General features: G+C 35.9%; 1 protein-coding gene across 4 annotated transcripts in view; it reads left to right on the plus strand.

Moving 5' to 3' along the window:
• PKIB (cAMP-dependent protein kinase inhibitor beta) overlaps positions 1–19,758 on the plus strand; it is a 123,851-nt gene extending 104,093 nt beyond the window's left edge. For 3 of the 4 annotated variants that reach the window (XM_017881881.1, XM_017881861.1, XM_017881871.1), the window contains 2 exons: positions 10,785–10,961; positions 18,515–19,758. In XM_017881881.1, coding sequence (XP_017737370.1) covers positions 10,793–10,961; positions 18,515–18,582 — 237 coding nt within the window. In that variant the 5' untranslated portion in view covers positions 10,785–10,792 and the 3' untranslated portion in view covers positions 18,583–19,758. Of the gene's footprint in view, positions 1–10,557; positions 10,660–10,784; positions 10,962–18,514 lie in introns of those variants that run through there. The other variant, XM_017881890.1, reaches the window with a different exon arrangement.

Consider the following 19,758-nt stretch of genomic DNA (forward strand, 5'->3'; position numbering starts at 1 on the left):
TATTTGCCCTTTGATTGGGATTTGTTTTCCTCTATGACCCAGAAAAATTCTCAAAACTACTCTTAATTTTTGTTACTGTAATATTTATTGGATTTTTTGCTTGTTGCAACATTATAATGATTTCTTCTGTAAAGTACTGAAGAGAACTTAGAAAACAAATCAGAGCTTGAAAAGCTTAATCATTTTTCTCCTTTTTTAGTCAAAAAAAAGGGAATAATACATTTCTTTAAATAGGGACTAAGAGACATCCTAAGAATTTTTCTTTAAATTGATGAAATAGAAGAAAAAGACACTACTGAAACTGTGGGTGCATTTAAAAAAGCATTATACCTATCTATTTTATACCCATTTTATTTATCCAATTAAAGAAAAATTTATCAATAATTTCAGTACTCAGCCATGTTCCTTGCTTTTTGGCTATGCATATTTTACACTGTTGGTATATACTCTGTAATGTTAACATTCAAGAAAATTTTATTTTTTCAAAACTGTCTTTAGAAATTTTGAATTATGTTGATATGAGAAATATTGCATTTTTAACACATAATAAAATGACATCAAATAAATATCATCCAGCTTCAAGCTAAATGGTGTGTAAAATATGTTGTGATATTCTTGTGTATGTGCTGCTGAAAAAATTCTGGGAGGATATGCACCAGAATTACAACAGCACTGTGACTGGATAGCAGGATGGCAATCTCTTTTTCTTTCTTTATATCTTTCGGAATTGTCCTTTTCCCAACAACAAGCATATATTAATGTCATATGCAAAAAGAAAAAATTTCATGTTGAAAAGAAAAGTGGAAAGACAATTACTTTATTTATTGAGTGCCTGCTGAATAAGCATCAGGTATGGCTTTTGGTCCTATGAATACATCAATGAAACAACCTACACAAACAAAAGCTCTGCTTTGTGGAACTTACCTTCTAGTGAAGGGAGACACACAATCAGCAACAACTGCAATCATAAGTAAATGAGAATACATTTTCAAAGCTAGTAAGTGCTAAGAGAAAGTAAGAGGAATCAAAAGCTGGAGGGAGGAGATGCAATTTTAAACAAGGTGGTTAAAGCAAGCCCCACTGAGAAAGCAGGACTCTCTCAATATTATCTTTTGTGACCCTTTTTCCTCCGCCATATTATCTCATTTTCATATTACTCAGATTAAGAATGCTTTTTTAGGCATCATGAAGAAATCAGGAATTTCAATTCCATTTTAACCACTAGAGAGAACATTTAAACATGGTTTGGTTTTGGAAGTATGTGAGAATTTCACCTTTAGGGAGACATCTTCCTATGGGCAGTGTAGTGGAGATATGATTATCTGTGACTGGTGACTTGTACGGTTCCGATGTTGCAGAAACGTAGACAAATTTGAGGGTGTGTTGGGAAGCAGATTGTAAATGATTTTTTGAATGCCTTTTTAAACAATATCAACTTTCTGGAAATGTCCCAAATGTCTCAGAGTTAATCTCTCTCTCTCTGTCTTTTTTTTTTTTTTTTTTGACATAGAATCTTGCTCTGTTGCCCAGGCTGGAGTGTAGTGGCATTATCTTGGGTCACTACAACCTCCTCCTCCTGGGTTCAAGTGATTCTCCTGCCTCAGCCTCCTGAGTAACTGGGATTACAGGCATGCATCATCACACCTGGCTAATTTTTGTATTTTAAGTAGATACTGGGTTTCATGTTGGCCAGGCTGGTCTCAAACTCCTGACCTCAGGTGATCCGCCTGCCACAGCCTCCCAAAACCCTGAGATTACAGACATGAGCCATCACACCCAGCTGCATTAGTCTCTTTCTGTCTACAGTCCAACATCAGAGGCTGTCTCTAGAGCCACGTCAACACTGTTGTTTAAAAGAATAATTGATATTCATGATACTCTTTCATATTGCCTATATATTTATATGACTGATATCTAAATAGATTCCATTTGTGTAGTTGTTAACTAAACACATTTATAGCATTACTTCATTTGCATTCAGGGTAGTAAAATAGGTAATATAAATCCTACTTTTTAAAAATGTAGAATGCTAATCAACAAAGAAGTTAGATGTCTTTCTAGAAGTTGAAAGTCCAGGATTCAACTTCAAGAGTGTCCAGGATTCAACTTCAGAAGACCAAACTTCCCATTGCTCCATATAGACCGTGTAACAAACAAGAGCACTAAACCAGGGCAGTCACTTTGAGAGTGTGTTAATGCAGTTCAGTAGTGCTTAAAGCTCTGCTTTGAAGTCATGATTTAAAATAGTTTTCTTTTGAATATGTGCAAATCTAAATTATCTAGAGAGGTTTTGAAAAGTAGCTGAAGTCATTCTTCGTACAAAGAGATGGGTGATCAAGTGGGAGATTTTTTTTAAAATTAATAACAGTTTACTATAAAATATGTTATATTTTAAATAGAACAGGCTACCACTATTTGGTGTATGAGTATAAAATGAGTTGCAATGATGGAGTCACGAAAACAGATTCAGAAGTGGAATAAATATGTGGCTACTTGAAGTAATTGCTTTGATAGATGACATACATTTCCATCTATAAATTTTGGTGTGTTAGTAAAAATAGTTCTATTATTTGGTATCACACTGCATTTTCCCTTTGAAAGGCAAATAAGTATCTGTTAATTATAAATGCTTCCTGAAATGAAAGCTCAAAATTTAAAGTGTCCATGAGTATAACCATCAGATGTCCTAGGTGAGAGTGGTGCTGTACGAGTTTTTGCAGCAGCTCCTGCTCTGCCTCTACCAATCCATGTTTACTGCTCACATCTAAAAGCCATTGTATTTGTCATTACTCTACAGCCTGACTCCTATCTATTTTGATGTTAACAAAACAAAATCTATTTTAATACTGAATAACCGAACTTTCAGTCTTATTTTATTCTTTATTTACTTTTGGTCTTTATTATGAACATTAATAATGAAAAGGACCTTCATTTTCAGCTCATAATCAATAGGTATCAGCTATTAATTCAACATTGATTTATTGAGTGTATTAAGCAGCTATGTTCCAGTCCCTCTACTAGGTAGAGGGATACAAAGCCATTTCTATTGTGACCACATTGGTAAGACTTAACTTCCCCTCTGTTCATCCTACTGATGTCATAAACAGTCATTTGACATTTTAAAACCATATATCTCATTGAAAAGGGAACTGACGTTTTAGGCCTTGCATGTAAACCCCCGACACAGACTGGCTGCATTCCCTCTTTATAGGGAAGAGTACAAGCAGACTATAAGAACTTCAAAATCACATTGTACAGGAGAACTTCAAAATCACATTTTTTTCCCACTATGGCAAATTCAGTGCTAGAGATTTTGTGTACTTGGAGCATATTTGTGCCCCCTTTGAAATCTAAGAATGCTTTGTGTACAAGAGTAGTCGGAAAAGCAACTAAATGAGAAATGGGTGGTCTGAGGGCAGCCTTTCTCTGGAATTTGCTTACTTACTTTCTGGGGTTCCATTAAACGCTATGTTCCCTGTGAAGCCTGGCTTCATTTTCTATTCTGGAATGAAGCACTGCCTGCCCTGCTCATGTGGTAAAGGTACCTTGCACGCAGCTTTCACAGACTGCCAGTTAAGGCATGGGAAGACCTTATTGTGCCAGATTCCACAGTGTCTAGCGTGGGGCTTTGCAGAGTTGGTAAATGCTTTTTGAATTGAATCCTAACTTCTTTAAGCAGGCTCTAGTACCTTTATAAGATAAGAACCAACAATATTTGAGTTACTGGTGAGAAAGAATAATGTGAAACAAATGAAAGTGAAGGAGTATAGGTAGGGTTTGAGGTAAGCTGGGAAAAAAAGAATGAGAAGGATTTCTTCAAATCCATGCTAAATCCTCTCAATTCTGAACACTCTGAAGCTAGAAATAAAAGCCAAACTATTTAAAATGTAGGCAGGAGGGATGCTTTGCTATGGTTATAACCACTTAGACTTATACTCCTCTAAAGGAGAAGTGAAAATATCACTCTTTATTCTGGATACCATCCACTATACATAGCGCGCGCACACACACACACACACACACACACACACCACAGGGACACACACACCCCACTCAAGCTAATGTATTAAAAAGGAAACTTGTTTAATTTTAGAAAGACTTTTGGTATACAGTGAATTTTCATTTTATTTTGTCCCTGTAGATAGCTTGGTTTGTTTTGTTTTTTTTGTTATGGAAAGCAGCAGGAGGAATCATAGTAACGGAAGAAAGAGTACCGTCTAAACTTAGGAAAGACTTTGACACAAATTAGCTATGTTACGTTGATGCATCACTGAAGTGTCTGGATCTAGAAGTTTGGACTATATCGTCTTTTCAAATGTAATATCCTGCAATCATGGGAGAAATTTATTAGTCCTTTTGGGAAGCTACAAGTGATTGGGAGAAGCCCGACTAACTCCCTGCAAACCTTTATGGAGGGTACATGTTGAATAAGTCTTTTTAGCATGAAACTAAAAATAATTAGATGACCAGTTAAATCTGACTCTCCCAAACACAGACACATACTCAAGGGGGCTACATAGTTTATTGCAGTTAATCTTTTATATCATTAACAACATTCATGTGTATTAGTGTTGTAAGTGGCCCTATGTTAGTATAAGAAGTAACATTGTGCTGGAAAGGTATTCAGCTTTGTGCATTAGTTTATGTGGAAAATTATGAAAAAATTAATTTGACTTTGCATTTTGAATTTTATATGTTTAAGCTGTCAAAAATTCTCTGTGGTAAACTTCCATGTGCCTACCAATGTATATTGAATGATCTGTCTGAAATTAACAAGCAAGAACGTAAGCATTAAAAAATGTGCGTGTCAACAAACAAAAGATAGAGTTCCCTTTGATTTACGCTAGAGGCACAGAAATACCATCTTTGGAAAAATTTCAAAAACAAGAATGTTTCTAAGCTAAAAAAAATTATATGGGTCTACATTTCATGTAAGTTCTGTTTAGCTTAAAATGATCTTGATACTTAAGTGAATAGGAGATATGTAAAGCATTTACATGTTAGGAGTGGGTAATTTTACTTTATTTCCAAATAATAGGATTTGAGGTCAAGAAAGGTAACTGGAAAGATCAAACTATGTCTCATGTCACCGGACTATGGGTTCCTCTTTGTAACTTGTGGGCCAAGAACAAGGCTTTGCACTTGATAATTTAGTAGGAGCTCAAGAGATGACTGGATGAATAAATAATGATCTGTTTTTGTTGGCACATAAAGAAGTAATTCTAGTTCTTTCACCTTGTTTGGAAGAGGTTCGTATGTTTCAAAACAGAAAATTATATGAAATTAATGATTTGTAGGCAGAGAACTGAAAACATCTAGCATAAGGTATTAGGATACTGAGAGCTGGAGAGAGGCAGATAAGGCATTTGGTTATCAGGGGAGACCAGAGTCCAGTCTGTCCACTTGTCAGTCTCTCCTTCTCTCTCAGTCTTTGGCCAGGAAAAGCACTGACATTTTTTCCAAAATGCATGTTTTTACTTCTTTGTTGTTCTGTGTTTTTTCAGAAAGTCTGACTCACACCTCCAGGGAACTAATTTAGTGGGCAAGAAGTTTATTTGAAGTCTCAGGTATAAAGTGAGCAATGGTTTCACTGTGGAAGATAGGATGGGTGATATGTATATGGAGATGAGAAAAGAAGGTATCTACCATTTTGCAGTCTTGGCCTTCAAGTAAGGAAGCGTGAGAAAATAATGTGTGTGAATTAAGAAAATGGACCTGTTGTGGGGAGGAAAGAGTTTGCAAAAACTTCTATTTGTTTATAATTATGCTTCTAACATACTAACATCCTCTTTTTCTTAGCAGGCTCTTTGGGGCCCACTGGGTTCTGACTGGTGATTTTTTAATATGACTTTAATGCTCCATTTATCTTGAACATCTTGTCCTCTTGAGTTGTGCTGGTGTTGCACTTTCAGTATTTCAGAGACTGTAAAGATGCTGGCGTGTGTGTGTGTGTGTGTGTGTGTGTGTGTGTGTGTGTATATATATATATATATATATATATATATATACTGTGTAATAGTCTTTTGTCAGTCTGAAAATTGTATATTTTCAATAGAGATAGAAGTGTGTCTCAGGCAATGTAAATTGCATTACCTTGCTGTGGGATTGCAAGGACTTTTGTGAAATCTCCAAATGTCTAAATGGTTCCAGCTTCTGTAAGCAGCCACAGTTGACAAAGCAGCACTCATCTAAAGTCCTTTCTTAATTCTATAGAAGAGAAAGAGGAAGAGTTGCTAGTGAGTCAGCTGCCTTGGTTAGCAAACATAACATAATTATGCCCAGAAAATTAAAAGAACCTCAAGTTAATCTGTCATTTTTCTCTGTAGTATTTCCTCATCTTTGTGTGGGCTATATATTTTAAATGTCACAAGGCATTTGAAGAGGGCAATTGTCTCTTTTCTATATGTGTATCACCCCTTTTTAAAAAATCAAGCATATGCAATCAGTGTTGTATAGAAAACTAACAACAGACAAATGAGAGATGGCTATTGGGGAAAGAAGAAGCTTTCTCTTAAGGATATGCTATTATTTGGTTAAATTTTCAAAATGTTACTTTTAGAGCGTTTCTGTGCTAGAATGTCTATTCATAATTTTTCTAGGTGGATGTTTCAATTCTTTTAAATTACAAGGGTATCATTATGCTCATTAGTACAAGTCAAAATATGTAAAGAGGTAGAGAAAAAAAGGTTAATATTTTCCTTGTTCTACCTTCCATTCCCAACTAGAATTTTATTATTTGCATAAAGATGAGATTCCATTGTATTCATAATATTCTCTCCTTTTCCCCCACACTATAAATATTAATTTTTAAACTTGCTTTATTTCAGTGTGTTATTGGATCTAGTACATTCTTTAAAATTGTAGTATAACATTCCATAACATAATTACATAGTTTATTCATATTTTTTTTCTTGATGGGCTTTCAGATTATCTCCAGCGGTACAATAAATCTCTTTGCTTTGGAGTTTAAAGAGCCCAACTAAGAGTCATCTTGTGGATTCAAATGTTCCTGCCACCAATTTCTAGGCCATTGACACATTTGGTCAGGAAAATAGCTTTTCTCTGTAGAATGTGCCATCTTCCCACATCGCTGTGAGGCTGGGTGGGGTTAGCTATTTGGTCTACCTGTGGTGGAGCATGACATCTTGGTCAGTCAGTATCAGTGGCAGACTCTGAAAGGAAGATGGTTCCAAATGTGAGTTTGCCACGGCCAAGTACAGCCCCGAAGTAAAACAGTTTTGTTACTTAGCCTCCCTATATGGCCAGTTCTGTTTTCGATCTTAAAATAGTAGTTAATGAATACAACTTTAGTGAACCTTTAGATAGTTTTGTGATTATTTTATTTTCCAGCATCAATCTACAAAGAAGAACTAATTAGAAAGCCTATGTCTGAAATAATAATATAAAGGCAAAAGCAAAAACTTCCAAAATAGCAGCCAGCTAGCAGCAAAATGATCTTGAAATAAACGTGAAACCCAGAATTTCTTTTTCATGCTGATCACCCACTCCAAGGGCCACTTTTTAGAAGATTCTTTTTTAGCAACAGACATTGGGGTTCACTTCAGGGTGGAGGGTGGGAGGAGGGAGAGCTGCAGGAAAGATAACAATTGGGTATTTGGCTTAATACCTGGGTGATGAAATAATCTGTACAACAAATCCCCATGATGCAAGTTTACCTATGTAACAAACTTTCATATGTACCCTTGAACCTAAAATAAAAGTTAAGTAAAGTATTATTATTGTTTTTTGAGACAAAGTCTCGCTCCATCACCCAGACTGGAGTGCAGTGGCACAATCTTGGCTCATTTCAGCCTCCGCCTACTGGGTTTAAAAGATTCTCCTGCCTTAGCCTCCTGAGTAGCTGGGATCACAGGTGTGAGCCACCATGCCTGACTATTTTTTTTATTTTTTATTTTTTAGTAGAGACAGTGTTTCACCATGTTGGCCATGCTGGTCTCAAAGTTCTGGCCTCATGATCTGCTCACCTTGGCCTTCCAAAGTGCTGGGATTACAGGCATAAGCCACCATGCCGAGCCAAAAAAAATGATTAAAAAAAAAAAGAATTTCTCTTTCAATATACAAATTTCAACTCAATATTCATTTTAAATGTCCCATCTTGCTGAAGAAGTTTACCCATTTTATTTCATATAAAATGTATGCATTTATTTAAATATTTAAGATCACATATCTTAACATTTTAAAAACTATTATTATATTTAATTTTAAGGTTTTAGACTATCAGGCAAGTAAGAATTCAGTTATTCATGGAGCTGTTCCTTTAAGACCAGCAGAGTTAGTTAACTTCTTTGCAGTTGCACAGGAAGAGATACTTACAGTCATAGTGGTTTCTGATGTGATGTGAATTGGTGGAGGACAGAGTGGAGGCCAGCAAATGGGGTCTACTTCCAAACTAGCCACTTCTCACAAGCTGTTGAGAAGAGATCTGACCAAAATTAATGTATCATGGGAGAACTCACAAGATAACCAAACATTCAAACTAGAGAGGAACACTGTGAAAAGACAGGGAACCAATTATATGCATCAGTTGTATATATATATATATATGCAGAGAGAGAGAGATTATTTCATCGTCCAGGTATTTATATATATATGTGTGTGTGTGTGTGTGTGTGTGTGTGTATATATACTTTAACAAATTTTTAGATATATATATATGTACACACACAGATACATCTTCCCCCCATTTTCTCTATATAAAAATAATAAAGGCAGAATATAAAGTAGCTTTATATGGCTATCTATGTGCATTATGGGGATTCAAAGAGATAATTTTGTGATAATCCATATCGTGTTGCTTTCAGAGTGAACCGCAACTGGGTTTGCAAGCCTGAGTGCTGGCTTAGTAGCTGTGCAACTTTAAATGAGTCGCTTAACCTCTCTAACCCTCAGTTTCCTCATCCACGAAACAAGGGTCATACTTCAGTACCTCATGGGATTATTGGGAGGTTTAAATAATATAATATAAAATGTTCACATAGTATTGAGTAAAATGCTGGTTTTCCTCTTAGAAAATGCTAGAGGTCTTCCCAAGAGGAAAATACTTCTTGTCAGGATTAAAGGGGATACACAGGAAGGTGGTAGAATAAAGAACATTTAGTGAGATATGAACAATGATACCAACAATCAAACATATGCCTTATAGTTACAAAGTGTTTATTTATTCTTTATGTCATTAGTGCTTCACAAGCATCCTGTGAATCCATCGGCTAATTGCTATGCCCATTATATAGGGGAGGAACTGTGACTCAGAGAAATTAAATGGATTGAACAATATCACCTTACAAGTCTATAATGGAGCATATTCTTTTTGACCAATAGTCTATTGCGCTTTACAGTACTCTAAGCTAGCTATACATTCTCCACAGTTGCCAAATACCAAGCAGTTAAAAGTCTAATGGATTCCAAAATTGTATCTCAAAATATAGTTCTGTTCTCAAATTTCCCATGATTCCTGGAAAGACAATAATATCTATGGAATTAATAGAATGACTCTTTTCTGGGCAATTCCAAACTATTCCTGGACTCCTAAGGACCATGCTAAGCTCAATTTGCATTTCTTGGATTCTATGAACCAAAGATGTTGTGTTTCTATTGTCAAATGCACCATGTTTTGTGACTGTGTCATTTAGTTTTTAGCATTTCCTGAATTGAAGTTACTCCCTCCAACTACCATGAAAAGTTGGATTTGTTCTGTGTAGCCCAAGGTTTACATATTTCTGCCCTTTTTAGATGTCACAAATGAGCATCTCCATCCCTCGGTGCATTCTATATTAGGGTATCATAGTGCATTCTATGTCAGGGTATCTATCTTTGCATGCATATATTTTCTCTCTCTTTTGAGAGTGCAAGTTTCCTAAAGATGGAAAGTATACCATACGTCTGTACTCTTAGGCCTAGCTGAGAGCCTAGCATTAAATAGCTTTCCAATAAATTGCTTGCTGCTGCTGCTGCTTTCAAGATGCTCTACAGAGTTGACTTCTCAGGAGAGATTTATTAGAAAACATCATGAAAAGAAGGTCAGTTTTCGAGTAAGCAATAACTGTTACCTTCCTCCCTCTATAGTGAATGATCTCTTGAGAATTCTTTCTTAGAGAGAGACATTTGTTAGGGAGACAAAGGGTGCTTAGGAAAGAATTAATAATTACCATGTCGACCTGAAGATAAGAAAAACCTAAAATAGGTCCTACTCTTCCAAACATTAACATGAATTTGTCGAAAATTAGGTTTCAGACCAGAACAGATCAAAATATACAGTGCTCTCTAGGGAAAAAGCTTTTGAGATAAAGTAGAATTTCTTATTTCTAAGAAGTAAGAAAAGAGTATTTTGTTTGGTCCCTACAAATTATAGTTATTTGGTTTCAGCCTGAACAACCACCACAAACAAATACTGGCAGGCCCAGTCTCTACAGGAGTGGTCAAAAAAGTCAGTTTTCATTTCCTTCCAAACCCTATTTTGGCTGATCCATCCATAGAAAAGCAGAACAAAAGGCAAGGGATTACTGCACCCTTAAGCATCCAAGTGGCTCATTCGGCTCAGGGGTTATTTTTAGCAATCTGGCTCACACTAAGGACTTCCTGCTCTGTTCAGCAAATGTGCAAATGGACGCTGCAGGACCGTAACAGTAGACATTGATGAAGGTTGTGATCAATGATTAGACTCTCAAGCCTGTTGTGTTTTTGATCTAGCCATGCCTTTCAACCACTGTGGTGAACATTTAGTTCTGAATAGGCTCATCTTCTTCATATGCACATTCTATTTGTAGATGTTGCTATGAGGACAGATTCATCAAAAATGACTGATGTGGAGTCTGGGGTCGCCAATTTTGCATCTTCAGCAAGGGCAGGCCGCCGGAATGCCTTACCAGACATCCAGAGTTCAGCTGCCACAGACGGAACCTCAGATTTACCCCTCAAACTGGAGGCTCTCTCCGTGAAGGAAGGTAATACTCAAAATCCTCTTACAATTAACAGCACTTGTCCCTTCTTAACCAGTCCTTTTCTCTGGACAGTCTTTCTTTTACCTAGGTAAAAGTGCTCAGTTTCCTTATTTGTTTACTTAAACCTCTCAGCTTTTGTTTAAGGCTTAGTGGATGTTCAGTCTTTTCCAAAGTAAAATATTTCATCTTTTTGTCTCGTGCTGTGTATGTAGAAATTGAAGTTTTATTTATTCATTGCATGTGTATAGTTATAGTCATGCACAAAGCTAGTAATTGGGAATACAAAGGTGAACAAATATGATCTTTCTGTCCATGAGCTTTCAATTTTGTTGAGAAGTTTTCATAAATAAAGTAATTTTTCTTCTGCCATCCATTGACAAATCACTTTGGAAGCTTCTGCTTCACTGTAGTGTGCCACAAGCCCTTTAATTCTCAAATCTAGGAGGAAGTTTACTGTCAAGTAGGGATGAGATTCTTTCAAGAGAATTTTTGGAGAAAAGGTGATCATTCTTGACATTAAGAGAAAGGTAGAGCTGTCACCCCGTGAAGGGAAATCTTAGGTCTCTATCTCCATTGTTTACATACAGTTTATATGGCTTCCAGCATTTAGTCTCCTGAAACGAATATAAGGATACTTTCAATAAAGTGCTAAAAGGTGCCTTTCATTTAAAAACCCTTATGGAGATTTAAAACAAAACAAAACAAAACCCTGAATCAAAGTTAAAACTACACTCAGAGAGATTAAAGATCATTTTGTTCCAAGTCATTAGCAAAATACTCACCTTTTGTCCCCATCTTAGACTCTCAGGTGGACTCTAGTGTATGTTTGGGAATTTATTCTTGGTGACAACAAAGCAAGTGAGAACCAGAAGCCGCTCACATCTAGCCCATTCCTGGGAGCCCAAGAAGAAGGCTCTTGGTTCTTTGCTTCAGGAGGTTATTTACTACCTGGTAAAGTTTCAAATGTTCCTGGTTCGTACTCTATGAAATGGTTATATCCTTGTAGGCCAGGAGTTGTGACCAGATCCTGCAGTTCCATGATTACCTCATCGTTTTCCAAAGGCCACTATTTCTCATATGCGACACTATAGGTGAGAATTAAAAAGCATACACTTCAACGTAAAATATAAGAAGAAGAATGAAAAGATGGAAAAGATAAGGGAAGAAAGAAATAAACATATATGTAATGTTTTTGGCCTTTTGAGTTTGAAAATGTAATATGATCATAGGAACATGATGTTGCTATTGGAGTCCATTCTAAACTAGTGAGGTAGAGAAGGCAATTACTTGTTAGTGTAAAAACCCTAATTAAATTTTATACACCTTCAACACACACAAAACCTTAATGTAACTGACATTACTTAATCAAGCAAAAAAAAGCAAATACACTATGGGAGAGTCAGCAGTGTTCTCCATTTTATTTTGGTCACTAGAGAGACTAGGATCTGAAAGAATATGTTACTGTTTTTATATTTTTCTTCATATCATTTTGAAATAAAGCCAAAGACAGCAGTTAAGAAACTGAAAATGGTAAAAATGAATTCACAAATAACACCAGATGCTAAAGATTACGCAAAAGGATGAAGGCATGTTGTAAAGTGAAATAGGCCAGGCACAGAAAGGCAAATACCACATGATCTTATTCATGGAATCTGAAAGAGACAAACAGCTAGAATCAGAGAGCAGAATGGTAGCTACCAAGAAAATTAGGAAGATGACGGTCAAAATACATAAAATTACAATTAGGAGAAATAAGTTCAGGGGATCTATTGTAGCAAAACGGTGACTATAGTTAATAACAATATAAGTATGTGAGGTAATGAATATGTTAATTAGCTGGATTCAGTCACTCTACAATGTATGCATCTATCAAAACATCATGTTGCACAACAACATAAATATATATAATTTTTATTTGTCAATGAAAAATTAAAGAGTAGAAAAAATACACAAAAGGATATAGGTTTACATAGGTAGATGACATAGATATTTTATTAGCAAAGTTACAAGTAAGCAGTTTGAAGGTTTATCTTTTTCTCATTAGCTAAGCATAGATATTATTATGAATTTTAAAATGAATGCTTTCCAACTGATAATGAAAACTGAAAGCAGGAGTCTTTCTCAGATGTTATGGTTTCAATAATTTATTCACTTAAACATACAAATTATGAGGTGAGGAAGATCTGCAGATTTCCCTCAGGTCTATCCTCTTTTGTTTATATTTTTAATTTTTTTTAATAAACATGCATAAGTGGCAGGAAATCTAGGATTTCCAGTGTCCTGAATGCTGTATGAAATTAACCTGAGGTTTGCCCAGTTCATAATCTGTCTTAATCTATCCCTTATAAATTGATAACCATGATAAAAAGGTCAATGATATTTGATGACATATGAACAAGAGGTGACAGAGGGTGGCATCCTGGGATGGAGAAAGGTCAGTGGATTTGAGATATGTTTTATAGGCAGAATCATTAGGACTTGCTGATAAATTGGATGTGGCAGAGATGAGGAAGAATTGGAGGATAACTCCTCGAGCAGTCAGGCAGGTGCTGATGCCATACACTGAGAAGTGTTAGCCTAGAGGATGGGCAATTTTGAGAGTTGGAGGAGTGAAAATTTTTGTGTTTAGGATACCTATGAGACATCTAAATGGACAAGTCAATGAAGCAATTTGATATATAGGTCTGGTGGACCAGAGGGGAAAAGATTCAGAGATATACATTTTTGAATATTTGAGTGTATTTTTTTTTTTTTTTTTTTTTTTTTTTTTTTTTTGAGATGGAGTTTCACTCTTGTCTCCCAGGCTGGAGTGCAATGGCGTCATCTCAGCTCACTGCAACCTCTGCCACCTGGTTTCAAGTGATTCTCCTGTCTCAGCCTTCTGAGTAGCTGGGATTACAGGCGCCCACCACCACACGCCGCTAATATTTGTATTTTTAGTAGAGATGGGGTTTCACCACGTTGGGCAGGCTGGTCTCAAACTCCTGACTTCAGGTGATCTGCCCGCCTTGGTCTCCCAAAGTACTGGGGTTACAGGCATGAGTCACCGCGCCTGGCCTTGAGTGTATATTTTCGAAATTTATTTTATATGATTGAGGAGAATATAGTACAAAGGAAATTCTCCCATACCTCACAAGCCACACAAGTAGATTNTTTTTTTGAGATGGAGTTTCACTCTTGTCTCCCAGGCTGGAGTGCAATGGCGTCATCTCAGCTCACTGCAACCTCTGCCACCTGGTTTCAAGTGATTCTCCTGTCTCAGCCTTCTGAGTAGCTGGGATTACAGGCGCCCACCACCACACGCCGCTAATATTTGTATTTTAGTAGAGATGGGGTTTCACCACGTTGGGCAGGCTGGTCTCAAACTCCTGACTTCAGGTGATCTGCCCGCCTTGGTCTCCCAAAGTACTGGGGTTACAGGCATGAGTCACCGCGCCTGGCCTTGAGTGTATATTTTCGAAATTTATTTTATATGATTGAGGAGAATATAGTACAAAGGAAATTCTCCCATACCTCACAAGCCACACAAGTAGATTACCTTTACAGTACAAATGGAAACACAGAATATGAGAAAGAGGGAGTCTTAGAAGGCCTCCACTCTTTTGATATATAGATGTTACCACAACTAACCCCAAACAGGTTAAGTGACTTGCCCAAGCTCACAAAAATTAAGTGATAATAGAATTTCTGGTTCCAAAGCCTTCGTCTTTCCCATTATACCAACTTTTCTCTATAAATGCTTCATGGAAATTCTTTTGGGTATTAATGTGTCACCCAGATAAAACGGGTGCTGTGGTCAAATAAGTTTGGAATTGCTGGTTTCAACATAATTGGCTTTTATACTTCTCGGAATGTTTCCTTTTAGACAAGGACTTCTCAGAGTCTTTTTTACAGAGACTTTAAAGGAATAGTGTGTCTATACCCTTCTAAAAATAGAACACACAGCATTTTTTTTTCTCTCATTTATTTGACCATCTCTAAAGAAGCATCTTGCAGAATTATTGTTCTGTGAAGCACTCTAAAAATGTGACAAGGAGTAGAAAAGACAGTTGATACGAAGAAGAGCAGAACACAAGGATGGAAATAGAAAATGCAAAAAAAAAAAAAGACTATTATAATCTGATTTATGTTAAACGTATATTAATGAAAAGCCTAATTTAGTAAACAGTTAAAGTGGTTTATTACCTAAAAGATATATAATAAGGATCTGAACGTAATATTTATATTAAGTAATGTGTTACTACATATATATATATGAGAGATGTTTTTCCAAACTAGGCTTCTAGAGAACAGAATCAAGCCAGATAATCTAGAACTCAACGTTTTCTTACTTTCTCAAGAGTTCTTATTATGATTTAAAAAGTGAGATAAATAACTGTTCAAAAAAGCTTATTAACATTTGAAATGACAGTAACAGACTTGAAAGGGAAGTTTGATGTTGCACTCTCAGAGAAATTATGTTGAAAGAATATATTGAAAATGTATTCAATTACATTGAAAGCACTTGACATGTGCAGAAGCTTGAAGAATAACAATGTTAACTAGGAAGTTCATAATATATGAAAAATAATTTTCCTTTCATTAACATCGCAATACAAAAAGTTTTCTTTTCATTAACATCACAATTCAAAGTTGACAGCAATCATAACCTCTTGAGCAGATTATTGTTTCTTTTTATCTACAATCATCTTTCAATGTATTTCTAAACACTTTCACATTACAAAGCAAAAAATGAGACTATAAGAGGTATTTGAAATCATGTTTTATATTTTAGTTAATAATCCTAAGCAAGATACTAGATTGACAACAAATGGTATCCTGTTAGTTTTCATCTAATTATTATCTTGATTTCCTAGTACATTTCATAGAAAGATAACAACTTAAAGGGACTTCATATTATTATCTGCTCATTAGACAAACTTGAGATAGCAGATTTAACAACTCTTCTCTGAAAGCTAAAAAGCTTTGTGTGTAGCTTGCTTAGAATCTGTGGTGGCAAGTGCAGCTTCAATTACTATACAAATAATTTAGTTCTTTGTATTTCATACTGTTATAGAGTACCATTTTCCACCAAGCTTATTTTTCTAAGGGATTTCTTTCAATACACACTTATTAAGCACCTGCCATGTTAATTAGAAGGCAACCAATTATGATTGCTAGGGTACAAATTCTCCCTTGATCCCAATTCTCCCTCCAGCTACTGTCCTAGTTCTCCATTTCTGTTTTGTAACAAAACTTCTTGACAGAGTTATCTGCTTCTGTGGCTCCAAATCTTCTATGTCCCATTCTCTCTCTCACCCTAATAAGATTTTCACCTCATGACATCACCCCACTGCTATTTCAAGATCACAAATGACATTGTCTCTGCTAATATCAGTGGTTCATTCTTAGCCCTCCTCTTGCATGATCTCTTAGTCATAGATGATTGTCACTCTTTCCTGTAACGTTTCTCTTCCCTTGGCTTTCCGGACACTCCACTCATCTGGTTTTCTTCCTGCTTCCCTGGCTGCTCCTCCTTTAACTTTTCTTTCCTCATCTCCCTTAACTCTTAATAAATTGGAAGTTATCTAAATTCGGTCTTTGGACATCATCTCTATCAACACTCTCTCACTTGTGATGTAATCTGATCTCGTTGGGATAATGATCGTGCTTTTGATGACTTACAAATTTGTATCTCCAACCTGGAGCTCTCCTGAACTGCACACTCATATACCAATTGCCTAATTGGCATCTCTGCTGGATATCTAATGGGAATCTCAAACTTAATGGATATAAAAGCGAACTCCAGATAGTCTCCCAACAACAGCTCTTTCTGCATTTTCCCATCTCTGAGTGGCAATTCATACTTTCAGTTAACCAAATTATTGCCAAAAATATTGGAATCATCCTTATCTCCCTTCTTTTTCTTATATTCTCCATCCCATCTATCAGTGAATACTGTCAGCTCTACTTTCAAAATTGATCCATAAATCTGCCATTTTTCACTCACAAGATATAGTTTTTTTTTTGGTACCTCTGTGACTCCATTTTCCATTCTAATTTTCTCTACCACTGTCCCATTTGTAAATCCTTCCTGCGTATTATTGTCTTTGGCCTTGCTTTTCTCTGTGCTTGGAATGCTCTTCTCCCTGCTATCTATATAGAATTCTTCTTCAGCTTTTCAGGCCTCTACTCAAATGTCCCCTTCTCAGTGAGGCATACCCAGCTAACTCTGTCTAGAATTGCATCCTCCAGGCCCCAAGACTTTTTGAAAATTTCCATTTTCCACTCCTGCTTTAATGTCTTCATTAGCCCTTTTTACTTCTGATTGACCACACATTTTATTTATTTTGTTTATTGTCCATATTTCTCGTCAGATTTTCCCTGAGAGCCAGGATTTATGTTTTGCTCATTGCCTTGTACGTAGTACATGCTTAATAAATATTTAATGAATTAAAGTTGAAGAACTGAATAGAGTCCATCAGATTTCAAAGATGCCATTGATGACTTGGTAGGAGCAGTTTTGTAGGAGTAGTAGACCTAAATAGTTTTACTTAAAAATGGAGACAACAAAAGAGGGATACTTCTTAAAGGATGAAAGAGAAGATAGGATGTGGAAGACTTACAGTTGAAAGAGGGTCTTTTTTAGTTTAAAGATGGTAGTGAATTGAGGAAACGAAGGAGCCGGGAGAAAGGAAAAGTCAGACACAATGAAGAGCAGCAGATGATTATCAGAGTCAACCTCTTGATGAAGCAAAAATGGATAGGATGCGGGATCATGAAGGTATTAGACTGCATAGCAGGAGTAACACCAGGAGCCAGCTCCAAAATTATGCAACCAGGGTGGTTGCATAGGGCTGCTTGATTAGAGGAGACTTGCACTTGGTTTAATGTTCTATTGTTGCTGTCTTGAAATTTTTCATTATTTTTGAACAAGGGTACTGCATTTTCATTTTGCACTGGACACCAACAAATTACATAGCCAGTGCTGACGAGTGCATCTTCCATTGTAAAAAGAGGGAAGGCGGAAAGAATAAGCACAGATCACAGAGAGTTTTAGACATTTAATGGCAGGAAGTTGAGGGAGCTCCTGTCTGATAGCTTTAATTTATTTTTCCTATGAAGTAGAAAGTGAGGTTATCTCCTGAGAAAGAGCAAAGAGAGTAGAAACTGTGAAGAAGCTGGGGAGAGTACAATCCTGCATAGGGAAATGGCTAACGACATGGACCACGGAGTCAGTTGACCCAAGCTCAAGTTGTGACTGTCACTCACTAGTCTCTGACTTTGGATAAGTCGCTTAACCTGCTTGTGTTTCATTTTAGTAATCTGTAAATGGAGGCTCTGAGAATACTCTAGAAAACTGCCTGGCACTTAATAACTCTGTAGAATAGGAGAAAGTTGATCAGGAGAAGGTAGATTCCCAAACTACTCATATCTCTCTTCTTTGTATAGTTGCCATATCTGAATTGAGGGCAAAATATGGACAGTGGACAAAGGAAAAACCAATGGTTTTATTCCAATATAATATAAAATAAATTTCAATATATTCCACATATGAATGGAATTTTTTTTTTCAGATGCAAAAGAGAAAGATGAAGAAACAACACAAGACCAATTGGAAAAGCCTCAAAATGAAGAAAAATGAAGGCTCATAATCTATCAAGAGTGCTGAATTTCTGCATGTTGAAAGACTTAGTGGTTCTGTTTTCCTGAGACGTTTAATCTGGTGGTAACTGTGGTAACATTGCAGCCCTAAGCAGCATGTGTATATTAGATAATTGTGTTGTGATGCTACTCACTTTGATTGCAATGATGATGTCCAATCTAAGCTATTAAAAGGCGGGTTACTTCCAAATCACACCGAAGGAAAAGGTTAAAAATAATACATCATCACAGAAATGCATACCATTGTCTGTAAGCCCAACAAAATTCACTGTTCTGCTTTGGATTTACTTAGCCTGATGTATTTTTAATTCAATTTTATGGTGATGAGCAAATCATTTCTTGGTAAACGTAAATCAAACACCATTGATTTAAAACTTCATGGAATTTGTAGAAAATTATGGACTTTTTTTTTTTTTTTGGTGAGAAAGAACAATAGTCAAAATCACATGGATGGTGTTTGTTTTAGCCAAAATGCTCCAGATTTTTTCCCAAACCTCAAAACGATTTGGAAAATTGTAAAAGTTTGATAACAGAAACATCTTTAGGATATTTTTGCCTGACATATTTTGCTTCTAGTATGTGCCTACTGTGATTTTTTTTCATGTGGAAAATGCAAAATTTGTAACAAAATGGTTATATGGAACATGCCTATTAAATGAGTTTTACTATCTTCCTTAACTTTGGTATGTGTGTGTGTGTGTGTGTTTTACTTTAACATGAATTATACAAAATACTAGTGGTTTTACACTCTCTTATTCTTAGGGCTTTTGTGTATGTCTGATTTGTTTTTAAATACCTTCCTCAGGAATGCAGACCTTAATTTTTATATATTTTTAAAGTAGCTAACATAGCAGTAGGCACTTAAGCATTTAGTCAATGATGCTGGTAGAAACAGTAAAATACATCCTTTAAAAGTATATATCTAAACATATATTTTAAAAGGAGCAAAAATAAAACCAAAGTGCTAGTAAATTCTGATTTATTAGACATTTTAGAAAATAATAGAATTCTGAAGTTTTAAAATGTCAGTGATTAATTTATTTTCATTTTTAGAAATATATGCATGCAGTTATATTTTATTTGATTGTTGACTTAGGCCACGTCTGTATACAGTAACCGAATAAACTCTTTTGCTGCTAAAGAGATTTGTTACTGA

Source organism: Rhinopithecus bieti, unplaced genomic scaffold (assembly GCF_001698545.2).
Source record: "Rhinopithecus bieti isolate Rb0 unplaced genomic scaffold, ASM169854v2 scaffold_1060, whole genome shotgun sequence".
NCBI lineage: Eukaryota > Metazoa > Chordata > Mammalia > Primates > Cercopithecidae > Rhinopithecus > Rhinopithecus bieti.